We start from the raw sequence: 24,588 nt of genomic DNA, 5'->3' as shown, positions 1-24,588 counted from the left end.
CTATTTCTTCTGAGGAGTTAAATACAAAACTACTGTGCTGATGAGAGGATTTAATCTGAGAATTGCTGCAGATCTGCAAGAAAGGATACTGTTTCATAATAAAATGTAGGAGGAATTCTGATGAGAGAATGAAGATCTAGTCCAGAGACTGGTCACTATAGAAAAAAAACTTAGTAAGAGAAATGAATATCAATGTTTCAGCTGTTTTTAGGGGGTTGGTTTTCTTCTTTTTATTAAAATGTGAGAGAGGAAGGCCATTCTGAAAAAGGGACTATGAGACAGGAACCTAAATTTTATGTTCGTGTTTTCAAAACGTTATCTTCAGACTGCAATTGGAACTAGTGGGAAATAAGACTTCTGAAGGTGTAAGATTTTAATGTAGATGTTTTTCTTGTCTGGGCTGTGGTTTTACTCCACACCTGATCCTAGACAGTACTGCTAGATAAGGCAACCTGTTGGGTTTTGGTAGGGTTTTTTTTCAATATCCAAACTAGCAAAATCTGCTATCAGCTTTTCTTACTGTCTAAAATCATGCATTGATAGCGTAGCACAAGCCAGTGATACTGCTCTAGGTTGACATTCTACCTTGAGGATGATTAAGGTTGCTACGTAGTAGTATTTCTTTATTTTCAACACCTTTTATAAAATACCAGAAGTTACTCTGATGGGAAAACTGGTTAAAAAAATGCTGAGGCTGCTAAAAACAGATGTTAATTGTGGTCTTTCCTCACTTTCGAGTCTCTGGTTCAGTAACAGCAATGTCATTTTCAAATGAGCTGTATTCAAATTCTGTCTACTTTTCTGTGTACTTTATGTACTTGTAAGTGTATTGATACTATTTTTATCTGACCGTAGATACAAGCGTTAAACCAAAGGTGGAATGCAGTGTAGTAACTGAATTTACAGACCACATTTGTGTAACTATGGATGCTGAACTGATTATGTTTCTGCATGACTTGGTATCTGCTTATCTAAAAGAAAAAGAAAAAGGTAAGTTGTTACTTATGAGGTAACTCATCTGACAATCTGCAGTTGTTCAGACTATTTGATAGTAAATATTTTCATACTTTTTAATAGAGTTGATGTGTTAAAAATTGATTTAATTTTTAAAAAGTTAAGCCTAACTGTGTTTCCATTGAAGGTCAAAAGAAGTAGTACTAAATGTTCTTGAGAGCTAGACTTAATGCTATGCACCAGTATGCTGCAGAGAACAGACATGCTCCTGGATTTCTGTTCCATGACCACTACTGATGAGCTTGTGCTAGTTACTCTACGTCATAATCTTGCTCCTATTTTGACACTTGGTGTTTATTTTAACTTCCTCTTTGTAAGATGGTACATGCAGATGAAAACTATTTTATGAAGCTACATTACTTTTATTGCAGTCCTTTGATCAATGGGGTTTCTTTCAAGACATGCATTTTTCTGACTTGAAAATGCTTTACTTTTCCATGTGAATATGTTCATTTGCAGCATTCAGATTTGGCACATGCATTCTAAACTAGGAGCATGTCTGAATTTTGCTTGTGGAATTTGATATGCTTTGTTGAATGACATGAATTTGAAAGAAAGCCCCTGTATATGGGTGCTTTGGGCTGGCAGAGAGAAGGAAGAATCACACATTCCAGTGTTATCCAGTGTCTATTACAATTTTCATAGTATATTTTTTACTAGTACTTTGTTCAGACCAAAACTATTTGCCAGAAATTCTGTAAAACTGAAATACAAGGTGTTTTTTTCTTTTTTTTTCTTTTCCTTTTTTTTGGCAATTTGTGCTTGTGTTTCTTTAAAATGATATACAAGGAGAATACAAGTGAGATGCTCATGACTGACTTGTGTGGGGTTTTTCCTCTCTCTGTTTTGCAGCAATTTTTCCTCCTCGCATTTTGGCTGCTCGTCCAGGGCAGAAGAACTCAGTTGGTGTTCTAGAGGACAGCTCCACTGACAAAGAGGCAGAGGAAAGCATTACTTACACTACAGTTGACTGGAGAGAATTTATGTGCAATACTTGGCATTTGGAACCCACGCTCAGGTAACAAGCAGGCTTTATCTGCAGTCTCTCTGTCTTACAGACATTCTGGTCTGTAACCCTCTGCAGGTAACAAGCAGGCTTTATCTGCAGTCTCTTTGTCTTTGCGTTTTATCTGTTGGTACTGTCCTGAAAATGACAAGTGTTTCCAAGCTGATACTGCTTAGCTCCTAAGAGGATCAATCATGTGGATGCTGTTACAGATTCGTCTTTGGCCATTAGTGCTGCTCTGAAAGATTCCTGTTACAGGACATGACAAAAGCTGGATAATGCAATTATCTATTACATCGGTTAACTTCTAGAACTTTTGCAGATGAAAGATGTTGGAGGCTCTTCAAAATTAGGATACAGTAAAATTAAACTCATTAAGGATCACAGATTACTGTGTTTCACTCCGTCCTATGACGGTCCGTCCACTTTCTCCCATAGTTTTTCATCTTGCAGTTTTCCATTTTTAGCATTCCAGTTTTAGCGCTTTTTTAAGCAGTTACCTTAAAATAAAAAACACTATATACTAGTTGCTATATGGCAGTTTAAACTTAGCACAAAAGAATACTGTGTATTGCAGCAACTTGCTGCTCTCAAGATACACTTTTAATCATTGAAAATGACTTTTGTCTGTTTCAGGGTTGGTTTGGTTTTTAACCTCTGCTGACACTGCTGGAGCACCAAAGTGTTCATTCACAAATCAAAACAACACATCAGCCCAGGCCAAACAAATCTTTGACAGTAATAATAAATCAATTTCAACATGACAGTAATAATAAATCAATTTCAACATGATCTCGAGGCAGTCCAGTCTGGTTTTTTTGCCTCCTTGAGCATCCTCTTCTTTTGAGAGGATGTTTCGTTGGTCATCTTCAGCTCATCTGTATAAATGAAGTTGGAAACAATGCCTGCTAGACTTTACTCAGTAAATGTTAAAAATGGATGTTTGTTTATACAAACGCCAGCTGCTGTATTTATGTATTTGAGGTTGAGTCTCCCCTATTTATTGTTTTTTAGATTAATATCCTGGACTGGGAGAAAAATTGATCCCGTTGGTGTTGACTACATCCTCCAAAAGCTGGGCTTTCACCATGCAAGGACTACTATTCCAAAGTGGCTGCAGCGCGGCGTCATGGATCCTTTGGACAAAGTTCTCTCGGTCCTTATAAAGAAACTTGGTACTGCACTACAGGATGAAAAGGAAAAGAAAGGAAAAGACAAAGAAGAATACTAGAAGTATAATGTGACAACCGTAATTCCGTTTTGATTTTATCAAAGTGTTTTATTATATTTTGAGATTTTAAATATGGTTTAAAGAGAAACCTAACAGCTTTTTGCTACTCTATTTAAAACTTACATTGTGAGTAACTGTTTACTGTGGTACATGATACCATTCTGTATTTGAAGTTATTGCATGATGATGATGACCAATGTATATTCTGTGAAGGAATAGCTGGAACACTGTAAATCTGCTCCTCAGCGTCCACTGTTTTATTATGTGCAATATGATTCCTGCATCTTTAAAATACTTGCAGATTAACTGTGAATTTTCATAAACTTTATTTGCCATAACACAAACCCCTCGTTGATGTGACCGGTAATTGATTTGTCAACGTAGACTTGTGTAAATTATATATATATATAACTTATGAAACTGTGATTGCCTTAGTGCTAAAAATCATGTTTATTACACTTGTAATAAAATTTAACTACTGTACAGGGCTTTTTTTTTTTTTGGTTGTTGTTCAACTTCCTTGATTAAAAAAAAAAAAAAAAGTGTTTTAAGCGTAACTGTGCATGGAGTGTCATTGACCTGAGGTGACTGGGCGGCCCCGGTGGTGCTTCCCCGGGCACACAGGTGCCCGCCGCGCTGATCCGGGCTCTCAGGGCTGTGGCCGTTTCGGGTGCCGCCCTGCCCGCCGGGATGGCGGTGGGGGAAGCCGACCAGACACCGCGGAGAAGGCAGGTTGGTGGGCGGCCATTGCGGCGCCGGGGCCAGGTTCTCCCTCCCTCAGCCGCGCGGCTCCGCGGAGGGATTTCCCGCCCCCGCCGACACAAAATGGAGGGGCTGCGCGGAGGCGTCGTCGCCCCGCCAAAGTCACGGCGGCGCGAGGGAGGCTGCTGAGGGCTGACCCCTCTTTTCCCCTCAGCCGTGCGCCACCGCCGGTAAATGCCCAGCAACCGCCTGAGCTGAGGTGTGTTTCTTCACGGCACGACAGGTCCCAAAGCCTTCCACTCCAGCTCGGCCTGCAGACCTGACAGGAATCGGGTTTGTGCTGTAGTTTGTTTCGGGTATTTTTTGTTGTTTTTTTTTTTTTTTTTTTTTTTTAAGCTCAAGAGCCGGCTGGGGAGTTGCCTGGTCCTTCGAGCTGGTTGCAGGAGGGAAGGTGCAGAGCCGCACGGAGTGTTGGTTTAAAGCGTGAGGGGAGGCGGTTAAGCCGAGAAGTGGCTTTGCACCTGGGAAAGGGGAGGGAGTGGAAGGACGCTGGGTCTCGGTTCTTTTGCCCCAGTCTGTAGGAAAGCAGAGTGCGGGTTGTTCCTAGTGCTCTTGTGAAACGGCTTAACTAAGAAAACTGGGAGTTTGCAGCACGCCTTTCATACCTCGTAACTTTACTCTTAAACTTACTTAGGTTGATCAAAAATGACCAGCAGCAATGGCTGGCTTCCGAGTGCTGGAATCCCCACCTTTGACCCCCTGCAAAAGAAGACTTTGCCAGCTCGGGCTCTTAGGCAGCCGCCCTCAGAGACGATTTCTCAGTCTGAGCCTGTAAAGCCAAAACTGCCACCTTCTGAGAGGTGCAGTCTACCAAAGGAGATGCAAAATCCAGGTATAGTTTTCAGTTTATACACTGGGATTAGCTGTTAAAATACACTGTTAATGCTAGTGAAAATAACTTAGTGATTTTCTCTTTTTTGAAAGGTTGCAACCCTTTGCTGCTCTTTCTTACCACTGTGTTTTCTTAAATGAATTCTTCAGCGTCTGCTTGAACATTTTTCTTCCTGTGTGCTTTCATACTGTGTGTTTCTTAGAGATTTGTTGTAGGGTGGGCTATGTAGTCTGCAGCGTTTCATACTTAAAAACTCCAAGTTATACATCAAAAGTGCTGTAGAGGTTGCCAAAATATAGCATGTGTACTGCTGCATGAATTGACATAGAGATCATTGACAAAAGTTTTAACTGCAGTTCCAGATGTCCCAGGGTGTATTTTGAATTCTGTCTCTTCGAATACTTGTATTGAGGTAAAGGCAACTATTCATGAGACTTGGAGGTAACAATTTATTTTAGTTCTTCTTAGCTGGGAGATACTCGTGCCTGAGTATATGGTAGCCCTGAAGGGTGAAGATTCCGTCGTAGCGCTGATACAGGGAGAAAGATTTAATTTTTCCTTTTAAATCTAGAACAACACACCGATCCTTCACAGAAGTAGATGCTGCAGGAAGTGTTAATTGGTTATTCTGTAAGGGACCTCCAAGTCAAAGACAGCTGTCCAGATATAGCACATTCCTAAAAAAACTTTTACAGTGTCTTATGAAAGGGAGTCCCACTGCTTCGTAGTTTTGTATGGAAAACTACACGTTCCATTGTTTTGAATTTGCCATCAACAACTTTGATTTATGCAGAGGATAATGGATTTGGTACTCAAAGTAAAAGCTTTGATGCTTTTAAAAGAGGAGGAACACACCGTTTCAGAATGTTTCAGAATTACTGGTGGTGGTAATGTAGGATTCACTACAAAGCGGTACTGCTCTAGAGTAAATGTTCTTGCTTTTTGTTTTTCTAAGGAGCATCTAAAGAGTATTTACTGTAGCGCATTTAAACTGTTGGAGAGTGTGTTCAGTTCTTAATTTTTTTTCCAAACCTTTCTTTTGAAAGCAGATCATGCACCCCTGTTGTCACCACTTAGTCCAAAGAAAGCCCTGGAGGAGTTTATTGCAAGATACAAACAGGGAGCAATAAACCCAGTATCTGCCTTGCATCAGTTTGCACAAATGCACAATGTACCACTTGAGTTGAAAGAAACTAGCGTGGCAGGTAAATACTTCTTTTCTTAAATAAAATAATGTTTGCTTATCCTGGAGATGACCTGAATTTCTGCAGTTAGTTTTGATGGCGTTAATACGATGAATTTTTTTTACTGTTGGTTGCACTACCGTCCACATGTGTTGCTTTTTGGCTGCCCTTTCATTGACTACACAGCTGTGTCTCATAATTAATTACTACAGAATTTGATCAGATGAATTGCATAAAATTGTGTCTGCTGCCAGAACTTTGTTAAAAGTGTGTAAAGTGAAAGCCACCAAAGTTCTTGTGGAAGTGAAAGGTTTGAGTTATATTTCGATAAAATTGTCTTTTTGTCTTGTACTTGTCTTTGTAATGAATATAAGCACATAAAGCTATGGATAAAAAGTACCTTAAAATAATTTCACTAATCGTGTCTGCGTTTTTTTCTTCATTAAAGGTAATATCATAAGGCCTTATTTTGCCTTTTGTGCTGTGGTAGGCGGAGTTAGCTACAAGACTGGACTGGGAAAAAACAAGAAGGAATCCAAATTAAATGCAGCTAAACTGGCTCTTGACGAGCTACTTAACTTGGCCTATACAGAGGAAAAGGCTTCTGAGAATTCAGGTAAATATTCTAGCAACACCTAATTAGAACTTGAAAACCCTGAATTAAAGGTTTCTTATGCAAAATCTCTGTGTGGTTTTACTAAATGCTTCTGTATCAGGGCCTTTGTCAGTTTTCTTGAATCCTTTGGGCAGAGTTATTTGCCCTATGGTTCTGAAACTGGTTTTCCCCTTTCTGTTCTGTGTATTAGGAGTTGCATCAGTTCCTAGCACAGGGCGGAGAATACTGAAGGAGTTAATTTATTTGTTGCTGTTGCACTTGATTTGCTGCTCCCTAGGTAACAGCGATATGAGGTTGATCCTAAGTGGGTTTGAATTTTTATAACTAAAAGGCTTCAACACTGAGTTACTTCTTTTAAAAGAATTAAGTTACCGTAACATTTATCTTCCTTTAAAGGTTGCTTCCTAAATAGTTCTACACTTAGGACTTCAAAATCAGAAACAAAAATTCTTAGAGAATTAGAAACTTTAACTTGCTGTAAGTAATGTGAGATCCATGTTTTGAAATTTGGAATGTCAGTGACAGTTTGAAATTTTGTTAAATTCTTAGATCATCCCTGTATTCCTGCTGAGCACCAAACTCCAGCAAACTCTGTTCGTGTTTCAAGGATCTGTTTTGGTAAGGAATAGTCTTGTTTTTCTCTAGTGGTTCAAATTATCCAGCAAATGCTTCCTTTTTTAAATTTTCTTTCTTTCTTTTTTTAAAATTTATTCTTTTACTATATTTAGTGATCTCTATGAAGTTACTGTTATTTTAAACATCTTCTCTTTAAGAATTAGTGTCACTAAAGTAGGAGATTGGCCAATTCAAGCAATTTACTTCGGTGGCAAATCAGTAACAGAAATAAAATATTTCTGTCCTTACCTGAAATACTGTGTGCAGTAGGTGATCAAACTTGATCCATATCCCTGATTTATTATCATGAATAATAAAAGCATAAAGTGTTTAGGTATTCTTGTCCTTTATTTACTCACGTGCCTCTTGATAGTCTTCATAATACCATAAGTGTGTGTTGATAGTACCGTCTTTTACCATGTGTTTAGATTTATAATTTGGCAAGTGGTTGATCATGTCTCTTCTCCCACACAATTTGTGTCTTGATGGCTTTTATTTTATTTAGAAGGAAGACAGCTTATATATCAAAAACTTTCAGAAACGCTTAAAGAAGTATTTAACAGCCTGACTACCAAACATCCTGAGTACCAAAGTTGTGGCAGTTCGCTGGCTGCCTTCATCATTGAAAAAGGCAAGTCTGTTTCCATCCTGAATGTTGGGGAGTGGAAAACCTAGGCTGTTTTTCTTCCTAGGGAGCCTTGATTATATGCGTTTCTCATCTGGTAAATAAGTGTAAAGGGTAGCTCTTCTCCTTTGACGTACTCTGTTTTGATGGCTCTGTCTCACACGTAATTGTGCTGCAGTCGTGCAAATATTCAAGACCTGCATAAGGACTTGCTCATGATCTGTCCAAGACCAGTAAGGGTGTATAGGCCAGAGCAGGCAGATGTGCCCTAAAGGAAGCTGCAGCCCGTGGGGGACCCGTACAGGAGCTGGCTTCTGGCAGGAGCTGAGGAAGCTGCAGCCTGTGGGGAACCCATACAGGCGCTGGCTTCTGGCAGGAGCTGTGGTCCATGGAGAGGGGCCCACACAATTTAGCAGGACCTGTGACCCTATGGGGGACCTACACTGGCGCATTCTGTTCCTGGAGGACTGCACCCTGTGGAAAGGACCCATACTGGAGTGATTCTTGAAGGACCGTGTCCTGTGGGAGGGACCCCATGTTGGAGCAGGGAAGGAGCGTGAGGAGGAAGGAGCAGCTGAGATAGAGTGATGTGGCTTCCCCACAGCCCTGTGCCACTCAGGAGGAAAGGGGGTAGAAGAGTCAGGAGTGAAGTTAAGCCTGGGAGAAAGGGGGGGTGAGGAGAAGGTGGTTTTAGTTTTGGTTTTGTTTCTCACTGTTCTACTCTAATTGGCAATAAATTAATCTTCCCCAAGTCAAGTCTATTTTTGCACATGATGGTAAATGGCAAGCGGTATCTCTGTCCTTACCTTAACCTATGAGCTCGTCCATTTATTTTTTCATAGAATCATTTAGATTGGAAAAGATGTTTGAAATCATCAAGTCCAACTTGCTGGGGAACAAGGGGTGTGAGATAGCAGCTTGGCGGGCACCTGGCAGACAGACAAGGGTCACCCACCACAATGATATATAAAAATACATGTTTTCTTTTTAGGCGGACAGCATGAAGTTGTAGCGCTAGGAACAGGAGAATGCAATTACAGTCAGTGCTTTCAACCTTGTGGAAGAGTGTTGTATGACAGCCATGCCATTGTTATTGCAAGACGTTCTCTACTTCGGTGAGAATGCGCCTACAAATAGTTATCAATTCTGGCAGCCAATACTTCTCAGTTTTACTTTTGCAAATGTAAATATAAGTGCTCTTGCATTTCATAGTTAGAAGCCTTTTGAATTATTTTCAAATCATGTGAATTAAATGTGAATATCCATGTATTTGTAAACAAAGAAGTGTTTTTCACTTTTAATGTTACTTAACACTTTCTTTTAGGTATTTTTATAGACATCTTTTGCTGTTCTATAATGAAAATCCATCAAGGACAGAGAAATCCATATTTTGCACCGCACCAGGCTCGAAGCTGCTTACCCTGAAGCAAAATACAACTATCTTTCTCTACATGAATCAGCTTCCAAAAGGAACTGCTCAGTTAAAATCACAGATGTAAGTACCTTGGTATTTTTCAGAGATGTTGTAGTAGAAGATTTATTTGTTTGCAGTGACAAACGCATTATGAGTGTGGAAAATATGCAAAGTTACATCTTTCTAAGATGAGGGGCACTATTCAGAATTTTTTTCTTTTTTTTTTAGCATTAATGTACAGAGTGGTAGTGATAAATGTACGAGAGACAGCTCAACATGACAATACAAAAAACTTTTACATGGCTATAGCTTCAGAACGATGCCTTGTTTATTACAGAAAGCTGCTAACCTGGTAACCACTGAAAGTCACACAGTCATAACTTTTTCATATACAGAAGACGGCTAGCTGCTTTCATAGTGTATTTGGGGTGCTCGGAGGGCAGACTTGTGAACTAGAATTCACAGCCAGTTCCCTGCAAGTTGTGCTGACTGGGGGAGCCCCTCTGGTTAGAATTGCAGAAGGTTTTAGATTGCTTTTCAGTGTCACAGACTGCTCTTAGAAGGAAACAGTTGATGAAACGGGATGAAGTTTGTAAGCTACTCTGTAATAGTTGATGGATCACAGATTCAGCACTTTTTCTTTTGCTTTTTGTCCGTTCTGGTGTGTGCTCTTTGGAGACAAACTCTGGGAAGTATTTTCTTCTAATACAGCAAGTTTGCTTATGTATAGTTACTTAAAGATAGTCTTTAGAAGGCAGATACTTGCAGGTAATCCATTCAGTAGCAAAGTGTGACCACTTATTAACAGGCGGTATTAAACCAAAACTAAATGGTTGCTTTTTAATAATGTAGTAAAGCAAAAGCATCTTTGAACATAACATTGTAAGTCATGATAAAATTTGGAGTTAGCTAGCTCCATCTTCAGGCTTTGACCTCTTATCCCTCTTTAGTTAAGGGGGAAAACTATATTTTGCTTCAGAACAATCACTGTTTTGTCTCCCTAATGCGTTGCATCTGCTTGTTTTAAATATTTTGAAGAATTGCAGTGTTATGTTTTAAAGGAGATTAACAACTTTACAGCTGCTTTTTCACAAGATGAACAGCCTCCAAGTAACTTCTGTCATAGTGTAAGTAGACGCAAAGTGATAGCTTGTTTGTAGCGTATGCTGATCTCTTTTAATGTTTGCACGACTGATGACTAAGATTAGGTTGAATTACTATTTCGTATTTAAATACTGATTTCAGTATTTTAGTCACTTAAGCAGCTGAATGTAGTGTATCTAAAATTTACAAACATTGAGCATACTGTGAAGCCCAGATGTATTGATAATTAGTCACTTAAGCAGCTGAATGTAGTATATCTAAAATTTACAAATATTGAGCATACTGTGAAGCCCAGATGTATTGATAATTGTTTTCTGAGAAACAGTACTAGATACCACTTTACAATAATCTCTGATTAGAGTACTTTCTCACTGAAATTCGTTTTCTTGTCTTACTTTAGACATCTCAATCCACAGTCTATATCTGCTTACGAAACTAATGAAGAACTGAGTCTCCATGTTGCTATAGAAGGCAAGATTTACCTAACTGCTTGTTGTCCACCTAAAACCATTAGAGCAAGCAGTATGTCAGCTAGTGACAAATTAACAAAATGGGAAGTGGTTGGTGTTCAGGGAGCGTTGCTGAATCACTTCATTGAACCAGTATATATCAACAGTATTCTTGTTGGTAAGCTTCATGTAAATTTCAGTGTTATTTTTGTATGTTTTCATGTTCCAGTTTGGTTACATTTTATAAAACATGAACTAAACCAAGAATTACAGTATTTTTCTGAAAAGGTACTAAGTATGTTTGTTTTTTTTTCTTTCATCCTTGACATGCCGTAATGTAAAACTCAGGCTCTTTTTTACGTTATTGTGGGTTTGCTTTAGCTTGCCAGACATGTATTAGAGTAAGAGAAGCAATCCAGCATTGTTTTGTAACAAATTGAACTTCAGATATTGAGAAAATATCAAGTATGACAAATGCTGGTTAACTGTTCAGTCAGATACGGTAACTTTAAGGTGATAATGTTAGCCACTTAACTGTAGAAATGAGCAGTGGTGGAAGAAACTCTGCCAGTATGCTCAGTTTCACCCTGGGGTATTGTATGAGCTCTATCTGAAAGTAAGTCTTTGATTTTTGTGTCATCTCTGTGGTCTGCACCCGCCCCGCTTTGTATTGGTTAATGCAAATAGATGTCTTGTTGAGGAACAGGGATTACCAAGGTGATAGTGAATTCTCAGGATTTTGTGGCAGTCAGGAAGACTGTACTGTCATCAAAAGTCATTTCAGTAGCTTTTATTTGTGTGGTGGAATTAAATTAATGGGTATTATTCTGAAGGTTTTCAGGTGTTTCTTCCTCTCAGTATTTGTATTATGAGACTTAGTACACAGGTGTCTTGAGTTCCCCAGACATTGAAGCTGTAGCAGCTTTTCCTTTTCTAACACAGAACAAGGTTTTTGAACTGCTCCAGAAGATCTTGTGAGAATCGGTGAATTGCCTGCCTGTTCCTTCTGAGGAAGTTTGGGCGCGTTTACTGAAAAGCGATAGAAAAACTTCTAATATGCTCACTTAAGTGGTATTCAAAGTAAAAGTAATAATCTATAATGTATTGCTCTTCTATTTATTAGAAATTCTATAACTGTTCCTTGAGATGCTATGGACCAACGTATGTTTTTTTAGTAGGCAGTCAGAAATAACTGTTGGATGTGAAATAATGTGGGCAAAACTCCCTTATGTATTTTCTAATCTAGAACATCAAAGTTTGTGTTGGAGCTTTTATTATAATGATGTCTTTTGCGAAGAGTGTGAAGAGATTATGAAGAATAATTGCTCCAAAAAGGAAGCATCCAATTAAAGCAATGATGCTTCTGGAGAAGAAACTGAAATAATTTTTCTTCTGTGAACTGAATATTGGAAATGATTTTTCCAAACATTAATTTTGTGTAGAAAAATGAATATAATGTGGACCAATGAAAACATCTGCATTCTTAGCTTTTTTTTTTTAATTTCATGTGCTCACATGTGACTGATCTTATTTTGTTTAATAGGAAATGGAAATTGCAAGGATACAAGAGGGCTAGAAATAGCTATAAAACAGCGTGTTGATGATGCGCTTACATCAGAGCTTCCTATGCCTTACCTGGTCAACAGATCTCATATTTACTTGGTAACTGCTGCACACCCAATTCAAATAGATGTTGAACAGAGGTTTCTTAGTTTGAATTGGTCATTGTCAGATTCATCACTGGAGGTTGTGGATGGATTAAATGGAAAAACCACTGAAAGGTTAGAAATTTTCTTCATTATGTTGGAAATAATGGTTAGTCTTATTGTGCTGTGCCCGTTCATTGGAGTATTTATTTTTTTAAGCTATGCATGGAGGTCACAGTATTACCCAAATGAGAGAAACTGTCTCCTGTGTTAGGTGAATGCATCCTAGGATTAGATGTAGTTTTAGAGATCTTGTAATTTGACAGTGAGATACCAAGATACGAAATGAAATAGTTTTTTAAATTGAGATACATCTATTCCATTGTCTGTTGTAGTGGATATTTTAGTTTTCATAATAGATAAAAGCAATTAGCATCATAGTTCAGGTTAGTTCCAGTTTGAAAACCGTTTTTGGTTGACTTGTTTAAATTCTCATAGCTGATCATTTGCATTAGCTTTGCTCATTGAAAGTGGAAGTAGAATCATATGATGGTACTCACAAAGCATTGGAGGGAAAAAAAAAATCCTGTAACGATCAAAGCAATATACCTGTAATGTATTTCTTACTGAGTTTTATTATTCTTTTTTCATTTTGACTCTAGTTCACCATTCAAAAGTGGCACTTACATGGCCAGTCGCCTTTGCAAGGCGGCAATGTTCAGCCGTTTCAGATTGCTTGCTAAGAAAGCAGAGCGGAATGATTTGCTTCAAGTTGCAACGTACCATGAAGCTAAGGTAAGCTGGTATGGGGGGAGGAATTTTAATAAGGAGTCTCCTAATGGCTATTCTCAAAGCTGGTTTGATAGCCAGGGGTGACTTTCTAGTTTGCTGAAGACTTGACCTGAACAGCTGGTTCTCCTTTATTGCCTACAGTCTTTGCCTGAGAATGTCTGAAATTGCTTGTTTCAAGTAAAATTAATCTACTGAATTAGTCTTGAAGCATTCGCTATGAAAATCTGTCATGATTTGTCACAGCATAGAAGGCTGCGGTCTATTATCCTCACGTAAGATAGTCATATTAAAAAGGTTGGGGTTTTTTTGTTCATTAGCTCATTTCAATCTTACTTTTTATATTTGTTTTATACGTACGTAGATATTTTTCTGCCACAGTGTAGTCTTGTGGGAGGATTTTTATGTCGTAGAGGAGTAGGAAAGTAGGAATCGTTAATCAGAAGACAGCACTAGATCCCAGGCTTTCCTTTGTGCTATAAAAATACAGAGAAATTACTTGAGGGAGCCTACTGTGAAGCTACTGTGGTTCTTGATTGCTGTAAACACAGTTCACTCACTTCTGTTCCTACTTGGAAATAGGTAGGCTCATCTTCTCTGTACTCTTCCAGGTTTTTCCTCTTCTTAGTTCAAGAGATAAATTTTATTTCCAAGATTTTTTTGTGAAACTTAAGCTTTAATAAAGTACATATCTTTTTTTCCTCCTGTTAGAACATGCAAGAGATAATTTTTTTTTAAATGTTCTTTAAAAACTACTTGTTTTTAAACTAAATGTTCTAAAACCTTCTTCAAAATAGAATGGCATGGTAACTGACCATTTGTTCATGTGTTTGGATTTGCATTGGATGACAGTTAATGTTTATTTTCTCTGCAAAGATACTACTGGAACTGAAAAGATGCTGAACAAAATAATTTTTAACAGAACAATTATCCCATCATTTTAAATGCCCAAAACCGTATATTTTTAGAGTCTTTAACACTTTCTCTCACTGTCAGCATCTGAGGGAACTGTAAGCTTTGTTAGGTACCTTTTTCTTCAAGGTTCGTGCTTGTGCGAATTATATGCTGGTGGTAAAGAACACAGATATCTGTAACCGTCGTTTATGAGATCTCTCAAGATCTTCCTTTTTCTTTTTTAGATTCAATCTGAATTGTACCAACAAGCTAAGAACTTGCTGCAAAGCTACTTGGAGCAACATAGTTACGGATCCTGGATTGTGAAGTCTCCAGATAGCGAACAGTTCAGTGACTGACTGTGAGGCGGGTTGTACGTGAAGTCAGTTGGGATGATTTCTTGCAGTAAAATGTCATTCTGATTAGTAAAATGTTTAGCCGTAGGGTTCGTATTTGCAGCAAGAAAATAATTTCAGAGGTTTTTTTGTCAATTTAAATGCTGTTATTAAACCATCTGTAACAGTTTAGTCTTTTCCAAAAGTTGATGTTTTCTTACAGATAGGAGTATCTAACAGCTTTCCATATCTGTTTTGTTTTGCCCACCAAGGCCGCCTCCCTCACCTCCACTCCCACCCCATGGAGTTACTAACATGTTTTTTTCCTTGTAGTTTCAGGATTGATGTGTATTGATTTCTTCTTTTTCCTCACCTTTTTCATAACCGTCTTTGAGAAAGAAAAAAAAAATCAGTAAAAGTTGGATTTCTTTAAAAAAAAAAAAAGGTATACCAATGTGAGAATCACTTTGAGAAACAAAAATTGGCAATCTGTGCTTTATCTGTAGGCATCCTTTCCTAGTCATTTTTAGACTCTTGTTTAGCATGGGTTTTCCAAGTGGCTTGTTGTTTACTCTATATTGTTTGTAGTAGAAGGGTTAAAAATAATCTGTGTGCTTCCAAATATGAAACTTGGAATTACCAAACTGTTACTCAACCGTTTGGTGACAGTTGGTATTTTTGATAGTGGATATAAAGCATTATAAAGGTGTCAAACCTGTTAATTACAGATAGTGTGATGTAGTACAGAAGTCACCAGAAACATGGCCCCTTCAACTTCTGTGAGCTCCCCTGAAAACCCATCAGATGTTAGTGCTTGTAGATGAGTTGGATTTCTTCACCCACAGACTACTTTATCCTGTACTGACGTGTCCTCACAAAATTGTCTGCATACAGAATAATTTGAAAAATGTTGCCTATCGAGAGGGAAATTGCTTCCTTGTGAGTGATGGTAAGAATATGGTAACATTATGATAATGTTTAAAAGGATGTTGTTAAGTACCATACTTGGGGTTTGTGTGGTGTGAAACGTTAGTGTATTTGAGCTAGACTGTACACTTCCATTGTGTTACTCGATGTTGGTATTATCATACAAGTGTGGGAAGCTGTTATGTGGTGTTTACATACACCAGTAGTAGTATAGGGCTGTAGTCATGTTTCAGCTTCTTATCACAAGAGGATTCTAAAACAAAAACCTCCTTCTGGTGGTTTTTTTTTCCTTACTCTGTTTTTCTAACTACTGTGTGGAGTCTTCACTGGAGCCAATCTTAAGTTGATTTTCAAGTTGTTGAAACTTACTGGCTTGTTACTACCCTGTCCTTGACCTTTGTTTTTTGCTATTCTGTTATTTTGTTTTCTGTTACTATCTTTTAACTTGGGGGGGGTGGGGTGGTTGTGTTTTGTTGTTATTTTGTGGCACATGCTCCACATCGTATTTGCTCCATGTAATGTTTTCTTTTGAAGAATGCTGGAGAAGGGCCATTGTATTCCAGGCTAGAGCATAGTGTTGTCTTTTTTCAGGGCTATTAAAAGCTCAATAAATTTCCTTGACAGTGTGTTAGTGTGTTATACACTTCTGGACTGGTTTTCTGTATGGACTTAGACTTCTGCTGAGACATCATCACCGAGGTGTTTTCTGCAGTTAAGCTAGAAGCCTTAAACATGTACAAGTAACTGAGGTTTTATTGGGTATTTCAGCCATTTTATTAATTGAACAGCAAACCAAAATATCAGTGAACCAGGTTCCTTCTTAAGAGAAGGGAGAGGTTCTATTGTGAAAACGATGTGTTGTGCTGGGCATCATAGCTGTATCCTTGAGAAATGAATTGATGACAACCAAATAGCTCCAGTTCTGGATTGTTCTTTTTTTAAGTGATAGAGTGCTGCGGTTCCAGTAACGAGACTGAAGGTGTGTTACCAACAGGTACATGCACACAGAGCATGTATACATCATGCATACATACACGGCTGGCTGCACAGCCCAGAGACAGGCATGTTGAATGTGGAGAGCACCAGCAGCCTCCTGTTGAGAGCTCAGCCTCTTCCCTCCCTGCTTGAGGAGCATGGAGGGCTGCTGGTGAGAATATGCGTAGACATGCATATGGGGGGGGTGGGAGGTGCGCATGCATAGTCTCTCTGTATACATACACGTACAGACACACCCGCTATACCTATACACATATATGTGACGTGTCAAATCTGACATACATGTAACGTACCTGTAACATGCCACATCTGTTGAATCTCACACGTAAATTTGGACATGCCATATGTCAAGTGTCACATACATGTCATGTCATACATGTTTTGTGTGTTGCATGTGTGTCTTGTGTGTAACACCTCACATGTCATGTTGCATGTCTCACATGTCAGATATTATTTTTTTTTTACACTACCCTTTGATTTTCTACAGAATGGTGGGAGTGTTTCTATATGCTTTTCCAGTGTGCGTTTTGTAAATGTGACATAAATAACTTCCGTCAACTGCTGACATCTTGCATACTTTTTAGGAAACATACAGTTACGTATGGCTGAAACTGAAATATCAACTTAAAGCATTAATCAAAATCTAGAAAGCCTCATGACTACAAGCACATGCAACACAAGCAACTTCCTTGTACCTAAACTAGCTATAAGTATCGGCAGTCTTTGTAGTCAAACACGTACTTCTCTGAAAAGATGTCTTGAAGGACCTGTTGGAGGTGCTCTACGGGGAGCAAGCCAGCCGGAAAATGTTTTGAAAATCCACAGCAGAGCATGGCAGAAGTCATGTGGCAATCCCCCAAACGAGTGCCAGAATAGCCAAAGCCTCCGCTTCCCATTGCTGTAAACCTGCAGCTGGTTCAGTATATTGCAGCCCAACTCCAAAGCAGTTTGTGCAGACCAAAACCAAAAACCCACATGTATTTTTCCACACTGCATGTTTTAGCGACCTACGCTTCTAACTTTCTGCATGAATGTATGGGTAGCTATCTCTTCACCATCATTCCTTGCTTTCTTAATTACTTGATTGTTCCTGCCTTATCTAATGCTTACTGTTTAGGGACTTAGAAAAGGTCTTAGTCCATGTGGGGTGTTCGGCTGTGTGGATACCAAATGTTGGGAGTTTAGGGCTCATGCTTAAGCAGACAATAAAAGAAGCCTCATTTATTAACAGAACTGTGTTCAATGAAAACTTCTCCTGTACCCTCTTTTGGATTGCTGAGAGCTGGGGCAGCAACACGGATGAACATGCGTGGCCTGATACTGGAACAAGTTTGCCTGCAAAACCACATGTTATGTGTGATGCTCTTACTTTGGGCTGCAGCTTTCTGCTAAGGCTGCATTTAGATGCAATGCAGCCTTATTTGCTTTTATTGTTGTGGTCACTTAGGTATGGGTGGTCTTGCAAGATTATGCACACTAAAATTCATCTACAATTGGCAGTACTAGTCAGAAGTTGGTAGTATTCATATCGTTCTTACGCTCTTCTGGGTGTTTTTAAGACTGGTCTCTCTTTGACTTTATCTCATAATCTCAGTGCTTCCTATGTCTTTAAATATTGTCTCACGTTGTTTAAATGAGACTTTTTTTTCAATTCTTTTTGCATGCTGCTTTTTAAGAATTCATCATGTAGGAAGGTATCTATATTAAGAGAAGCAGCATTCTACAAAGATTGACAAGGTAGAAGGAATTTTATGACTAAATGTCTTGCTTGTTTTCTTGTACGTCATACTGTATTTGGGTATTACTGTTATTACAGGCTGTCATTTGGAAGGCATCTGATTTGAGAAGAGGGTGGAGCTGATCTCTTTGTGGCCAGGATGACTGACAGTATTTTGCTTTTCTGAGTCCTTGTGGGTGGGGACAAAGCACTCCTTCACTGTCGGAAGAGAAGAGAAGTAGAGCAACAGATACCAGGCTGTAAGTATTTTCCCAGTTTTGGCAGAAAGCTATCATTAACGCCTATTTTCTCATTGCAGCATTCAAGAAAACTGCCGGGTTTTCCACTCTTAGTCTGTGTTCAAGTATAACCTGAAATACTCCATACCACACCCACTAGCAAAACACATCAAAGACTGAACGATAGGCTGATAACTGTTGTAGTAGGCTTTCATCAATCACAGCTTGTGTTGTTAGCACTGAGTGGTAGGTTTTGGATTGTAAAAGATGCTCTTAGTTGTTTCTTTCTGCATAAAACGTACAATGTCACATGACTGACTCCATCTTCATTTGAAGTAAGCACATTTCTGAGGTTCCACAAAAAGATTTTTGTGACTTCTTAAGGCAGTATATATTCACATGTATTTATACATTAATCATCAATTTTATGTCAGTTGTTGCTGCAAATAATTGGCCATGTAAGCGTCCCAAGACATTGGTACCTCAGTTACCTGGATAATTATTATTTCAGGTGAGTTATTGTTTTAATAATATTTCCCTGTTTCTGAAGATTTTTGGGAACTACATGTTTTGCTTACACCAAGAAAAATATATCCTGCAAAAAGTATAGCAGAAAGCCTGGGTAGCAAAGTAAAACAACTTGCAAAAAAAGTTTGGGGTTTTGGGTTTCTTTTTTGGAGTAAGATACTTGGTACTATTACTTCTATACCTTGTGCTGTGTGTCACCATAAACTGGTGTTCTGTATTGCTTTAAAAAGGTTATCTGCGGATGTCTTGTTTTGAGTCTGGTACCTGTACGCTTGTATGCTGGTAAAGGTTTTTTGCGAATTTTTAATTGTGTTAAAAAAAGCAGAGTGAGTAGTAAGTCACCAGTGAGAAAGACAGTATCATTTAATAAAGAAGACTCTAGACATGTTTTTTTTATATGTTATTGAAATTTATTAAATATCTACAAGTAACTTTTAGTAGTTTTTTTCAATAAATAGTTGTCTCTCTAAGTTTATTGACAAAGTGAGAACCAATTGGTTTTTCAAAGTACATTTTGAGCCCGTAGGGCTTACAGAAAGGATCAAATGTGATCTTAGAACAGACTGTCTTATCATCCAGACTAAGAACGTACAGCGGTCCCAAAATGGACAGCAAGCTAGTAAGCCGCAGGGCAAAATATATAAATTAGTCATAATTAAATACTTAAATAAATAACATAGCAGTGAAAATAAAAATGGTTATCTGGCTTTTTTTAGCATAGATTTCAGGAAGTTGCTCAGTTCTTGGTGGAATGCAGGAAACTTCTTCTTGTCATTAGCTTCACAGATCTTGCATCCAGTTCCTGGGGTACTCAGGTCCTGCAATACAGATATTTTTGTTGATTGGTGATAGCTCTCTTGCCAGCTAGTTTTAACATTAATACGTGAACTTCTGTATGTTAAGTTTTTCTTTTAAGAAAAAAGAATCCTTAATATTTCAGGGAATTGGCTTTTTTCAGTTGGTAAGTGTTAAGGGATGATACGATGAAAAGTCTGCGTATAAAGGAGATTTTTGTAAATGTAAAAATACTACAAGCTAAACACATTCACCCTCTATGATAAATATTGTAGCAGAGGTAAATCTTAATTTCTAGCCTGAAAAGGATTTCTAAAATGATACAAGGATCTCTTAGCCATGGAATTTGTTTCTGTAGTGTATAAAGGTGTGCTAAGTTCATTGTTGGGTCCTTCACAGTCATAAATTTATGGCATGGTTTTTGAAGTCATTGCTTATGTAAGTAATTGTTACGCTCCTAAAAGCAAGTTTTGTCAGCATAAGATGCCTTGCATGATTCAGTAAAGAAAAAAAAGTCATATTTTTTTCAATGTTGACTTGTATAACTAATAGGGCTCAAATCTGTTTTACTATATTGGATTATCATGCAAATAGATACCACACAGTTTAATGTTACGATATTTTTGTATAAAATCCTATCTTCTTAAGAGATGATAGACCTTGAGGCATAAAACCACTGATTCTACCATTGTTTTTCACTAACACTGAAACATTTTTTTTCTTCTCTCTCTCTTTTTTTTTTTTTTTTTTTTTAAAAAAAAACTGGATAGAAAGTTTGCCTACCATAAGACTCTGGAGATTCTTTTTGATGTTCTCAAGATTATCAACATCCTCATCTTCGATTTCATTCTCTAAGGTGTCCATTTCTGTCAGGTAACATTGTAGAGCTTGCCATCTGCACTCCTAAAAAAGTCAGCAAAATCATTATATGTATAACTTGTTTCCTGCGGATAATTGATTAAATTTAAAAAAAAAATCTTGGTTGCCTCTTGGTTTTATCCTCATATCAGGGATGAAGCTGTTGATTTTCTACAACGTATACTTCATTTGTTCCCCTTAAAGTCGTATTGTAAGATGTTACATGTGGCCTTAGTTCTGTGGTAGATTATTGTAGCTTTTGAAACGTGAGTAATCTTCACAGGACACTTGAAGTGTTGGAATATCTCCTGGGAACATGAAGCTGTAGTATTTGCTCCGAAACTGAGCCTCACTCCCGGTTGTCAGATGGAAATCACATCTTAGCAAAAGCGTTAATAGTCAAAGCCTCTGTCCGTTTTGCAGTGGCTTTTTAGAGCCAGCTTTCAATTAACGCACTTTGGTTGCTCTGTCTAATGTCTGTGTCTGATCTGGCTTTTGAATATGAAAAATAACTTTACACGTCACTCTTACAAGCTATTTCAGGCTCTCAGTGACAATGTTTTTAATCAGCCTCATACATTTGCATTTAAACACTGGAGCTCTGAAATAGTTACGTCTTGATGTTGCCAGCGTATGAGAAAAATGACTCAGATAAGGAAGTGGTTGCAGAATCTGGCTTTAAATCTTTACTGAAACAAAATTACTGTTAAGTGAGAATTCTTCTGGATTAAAAACTTAATTGGAGGTTCAAAGTAGTTAACATAACTTGTGTAAAGATTTTAACTGCTTCCTAATACCAAACAACTTGAAGCTCTTGTTTGTTAGTATACTTGGACGCTGAATTAAAAAGAAAAGTAGTACAGATCAGCAGCCTGTCAATTATGAATAGTCTGTGGCAAAGCTGTACTTAGAACACTATCTGCACTCTAATGTGCAGTTTTTTTAGAAAGAAGCAACCACAATGGTAGTATTCTTGTGGAACTAAGTCTTAGGTATTAACTAAATACCATAAAACATGAATAGAATATATACCCAGAATGGCTTGGTAAATTTTTGTTCCTGAAAAGAGCTAGGTAGAACATAACTGAGTTTCATCATTGATGGGATATAGAAGGCTTGTAACTTCTTACCAGAACCTGCTGGAGGCTCTGCATCTACTTTAGATAAAACATTGGTGATTTCCTATAGATACTTCATACAGATAATCTATTTCTAAGTCTAGTTTCATTCTCAAAATTGTTCTTGTGTTAGTGTTAATACAACAGTATTGCCTCCTGCGAATCTTATACAATGTTTAAATGATTCATAAAACATTTTTTTTCCTGTGAATTCAAGTGTGTATTAAGCAGGATGAACAGGGAGGATTAATTTTGTGGTACATACTGCACAGAACAATGAGGTAATATTGTGCATCTGCCAGTTAATGTTTGAGAATACAAATCAAAACACAAATGCAGTGTCTTTAAGAAACTGCATTCCCTACACTGAATTCAAACTGTTCAGATTTGTCTTTTGTATCTGCCCTTCTGATAAGCAAACTGTTTTGGTGTAACTCAACAATACAGAATTTTAAAGTAGCCATACCTTAGAAGTTATTCTGAAAACAGAAAATTTAAACTCACCTGTTTCTCATTTGGTGTGTAAAGGTCAAAATGAATCTTCTGTAGAGAAGGAAGAGAAAAAGTTAAGTTTTGTGAAAAAATAAATAGAAAAGGATCTTATAATAAAAGAAAATCAACTACTTACATCCTTGCTTTTTTCCAGGAATTCTAAATCTTTTATTAAAGTTCTCAGAAGTCTCTCTTCTGGTGATAGAGGTGTTCCATAAGCTGCAGTCATAAGCATTACTGCTGAAATATAGCTGAAGATCAGTACTTTGCACATCATGTCAGTGTTCTGATTCTCTCTATGCTAGTATTTGAGTTGCGATATATGATCAGAGCTGATAAGTTGTCATTAAGCTGTTTAGTGTATTTATACTCTTCTTTCTGGGGGGGAAAAAGATGGGGGCGTCATGTAAAAGAGGTTTTATTACACATTTTTTCATATGTTCTACCTGTATGGCAAGAATCATTACTTTTGTTTTTCCTCCCCTGATGACACTTTGGAATTTTTATAAAGCGAGAGGGATTTTACCTACATTCACTGGTGTAAGAGAAGCCCACACTCAGTTTTGGCAGTCTCTCTCTGTGCTTTCTGCATGAAACACTTTTTCCCTCATGCGCTGTCCCACTCCCCCATAGAATATGCCATAGAACATACCACTGCCACATAAAATGTTTTTCTGCAGATTTGTAATTTAACCATTTTGTTTGTTTGTCTTTATACATGTATCCTTCCACAAATTCTGTAGCATCATTTAAGTGAAGGAGAAAGAAGCATTCTTGTTTTAGTAATTGTTGATTAAACAACAGGAAGAAAGTTGGCTTCCTGTCTGAAGGTGGTTTTACCTGTCATCTTTTGCAGAGACAGTTAGTGTGAGCTTAGGTGCGTAAAGTCAGTCTTTATACCATCAAATTTAAAATGTTTATGAAAAAAACTCCAGCAGGATTCTCTGCTTTGGGATGTTAAACCATTTTTTCTATTACTGTGTATCTTAATGCTGTTTTCTTTTCTTTCTGTGCACCTGTCACTTTTCTTAGCTTATGAGGAAGATGCACTGCTTTTCAAAATATTTACACATTTTTTTACTGATAGCTAACCCACGGCATTTTGTGGTATCTATCACAGTACTGAAGTTGAGAGTGAGCAGTCATTTGCCACTGAAGTGTTGCATAAGTATTGCTGAATTGTTTTTCCTTTCTGGTTCAGGGGTCTGTTGGCCAATATCTTTGGAATGCTATATGCGGGGTTTAAAACCCATAGTTTTCTTCATTTTGAGTGTAGTTCTGAGCCAAACACTCCCCCTGCTGCCCAGAAGTCTCTAACATTATGTAAAACATGGTTCTTTTGCTCAGTGAATTTAGCTGCTGAAGCTGTGTGGAGTAAATTCTGGGTTTGCGTGCTACTGTGCTTTGAAGTTTTTGTAGCATTCAGGACGAGCAAGGCTGGGAGCGTAACTACTTCACTTGACATTGCGTGTAAAACTACATGTGGAAACCTACTTCACATGTTCCGATCATGTAATCTGAGGGGGAGTGGATCTGTTCAAAGTTGGGTAGAGTATGCTTTTGCTTGGATTAAATACAGTCCATTACTAGAATTCTTTTTATTAGTGCCTGTTTTCTGCTAACCATTAAACTGCTGTTAATTAACAGTGCAGTCCCAGCTCCTGGAGAGCTTGGTCTTCATTTCCTGGTTTTGAAAGAAGTACAAACATTTAATATGTATGGTCATATAGAAGTCCTAGTAGCTATTGTAGCTTGCAATATGTAGTATTTATGCAGTTTGAAACCCTTTCTGGCACGATATCTTTTGTCTCTGGTACTTACTCTTGACAGTAACCAATTTCAGACAGGAGTTACGACTGCAAAGGTGAGCTGCTGAGCACTGGATTGTCAGCTTTTCTCCAGGGTGCTTATAAAATTAGGTCCTTTTATAGGTTTTTAGTTGTTTGGTTTAAGTTAATGTGTTTTGACTGTGTAAAGTATTAAGAAGTACCTCAATAGTGAGCACAAGACATGTTTTTGTTTGTAATTATTACTTACTGTTTTCAACACTGTTCAGTCTTTCCTGTATCAGCTGTATAAAAATACAGAGGTTTCTCTCTTTACAAAACATTCCATGGAAATACATTTGGAAGCTCTGAATTTCAGATTCTGAATCTGACACCTTTCTGGAGTAGTTTTTAGCAGCTTAGAGGTTGCTCCAAGCACTTCCTTATCAGTAAAGCAAGTAAGTTAGAGGGGAAAAAATATTTGCGGATCGGGGAGCTGGGAAGGGAGAAGAATGTTTGTGTCTTGTGGTTGTTTTAGTGGATTGTTTATACTTTTTGTAGCACTTGTGCCTAATACAAAGAATAAGGGCTCATTTCTCTTTTAAAAAATTAAAGTAAATGACACACACTGACTAA

General features: G+C 37.9%; 2 protein-coding genes across 17 annotated transcripts in view; both read left to right on the top strand.

Annotated features, from left to right (window-relative positions):
- BLTP1 (bridge-like lipid transfer protein family member 1) overlaps positions 1–3,806 on the top strand; it is a 114,511-nt gene extending 110,705 nt beyond the window's left edge. For all 15 annotated transcript variants that reach the window (XM_074589119.1, XM_074589120.1, XM_074589130.1 and 12 more), the window contains 3 exons: positions 856–990; positions 1,867–2,032; positions 3,035–3,806. In XM_074589119.1, coding sequence (XP_074445220.1) covers positions 856–990; positions 1,867–2,032; positions 3,035–3,251 — 518 coding nt within the window. In that variant the 3' untranslated portion in view covers positions 3,252–3,806. The remainder of the gene's footprint in view (positions 1–855; positions 991–1,866; positions 2,033–3,034) is intronic.
- A 388-nt stretch (positions 3,807–4,194) lies between these two features.
- Positions 4,195–14,911, top strand: ADAD1 (adenosine deaminase domain containing 1). 2 transcript variants are annotated; one of them, XM_074589133.1, is made up of 12 exons: positions 4,195–4,286; positions 4,648–4,845; positions 5,895–6,050; positions 6,478–6,645; positions 7,195–7,263; positions 7,766–7,891; positions 8,877–9,000; positions 9,210–9,380; positions 10,804–11,030; positions 12,396–12,633; positions 13,161–13,293; positions 14,427–14,911. In XM_074589133.1, the coding sequence occupies exons 2-12, from the start codon at positions 4,659–4,661 to the stop codon at positions 14,538–14,540; spliced, it is 1,713 nt and encodes a 570-aa protein (XP_074445234.1). In that variant the 5' UTR covers positions 4,195–4,286; positions 4,648–4,658; the 3' UTR covers positions 14,541–14,911. The 2 variants fall into 2 exon arrangements, with proteins under 2 accessions (XP_074445234.1, XP_074445235.1); XM_074589134.1 differs by lacking the exon at positions 4,195–4,286 and having other exon boundaries at positions 4,536–4,845.
- Positions 14,912–24,588: the final 9,677 nt, after the last annotated feature.

The sequence above is a fragment of the Larus michahellis genome, chromosome 5 (assembly GCF_964199755.1).
Source record: "Larus michahellis chromosome 5, bLarMic1.1, whole genome shotgun sequence".
Taxonomy (NCBI): Eukaryota; Metazoa; Chordata; class Aves; order Charadriiformes; family Laridae; genus Larus; species Larus michahellis.
Note: the sequence above shows the minus strand (reverse complement) of the source record. Positions and strands in the feature narration are given on the sequence as shown.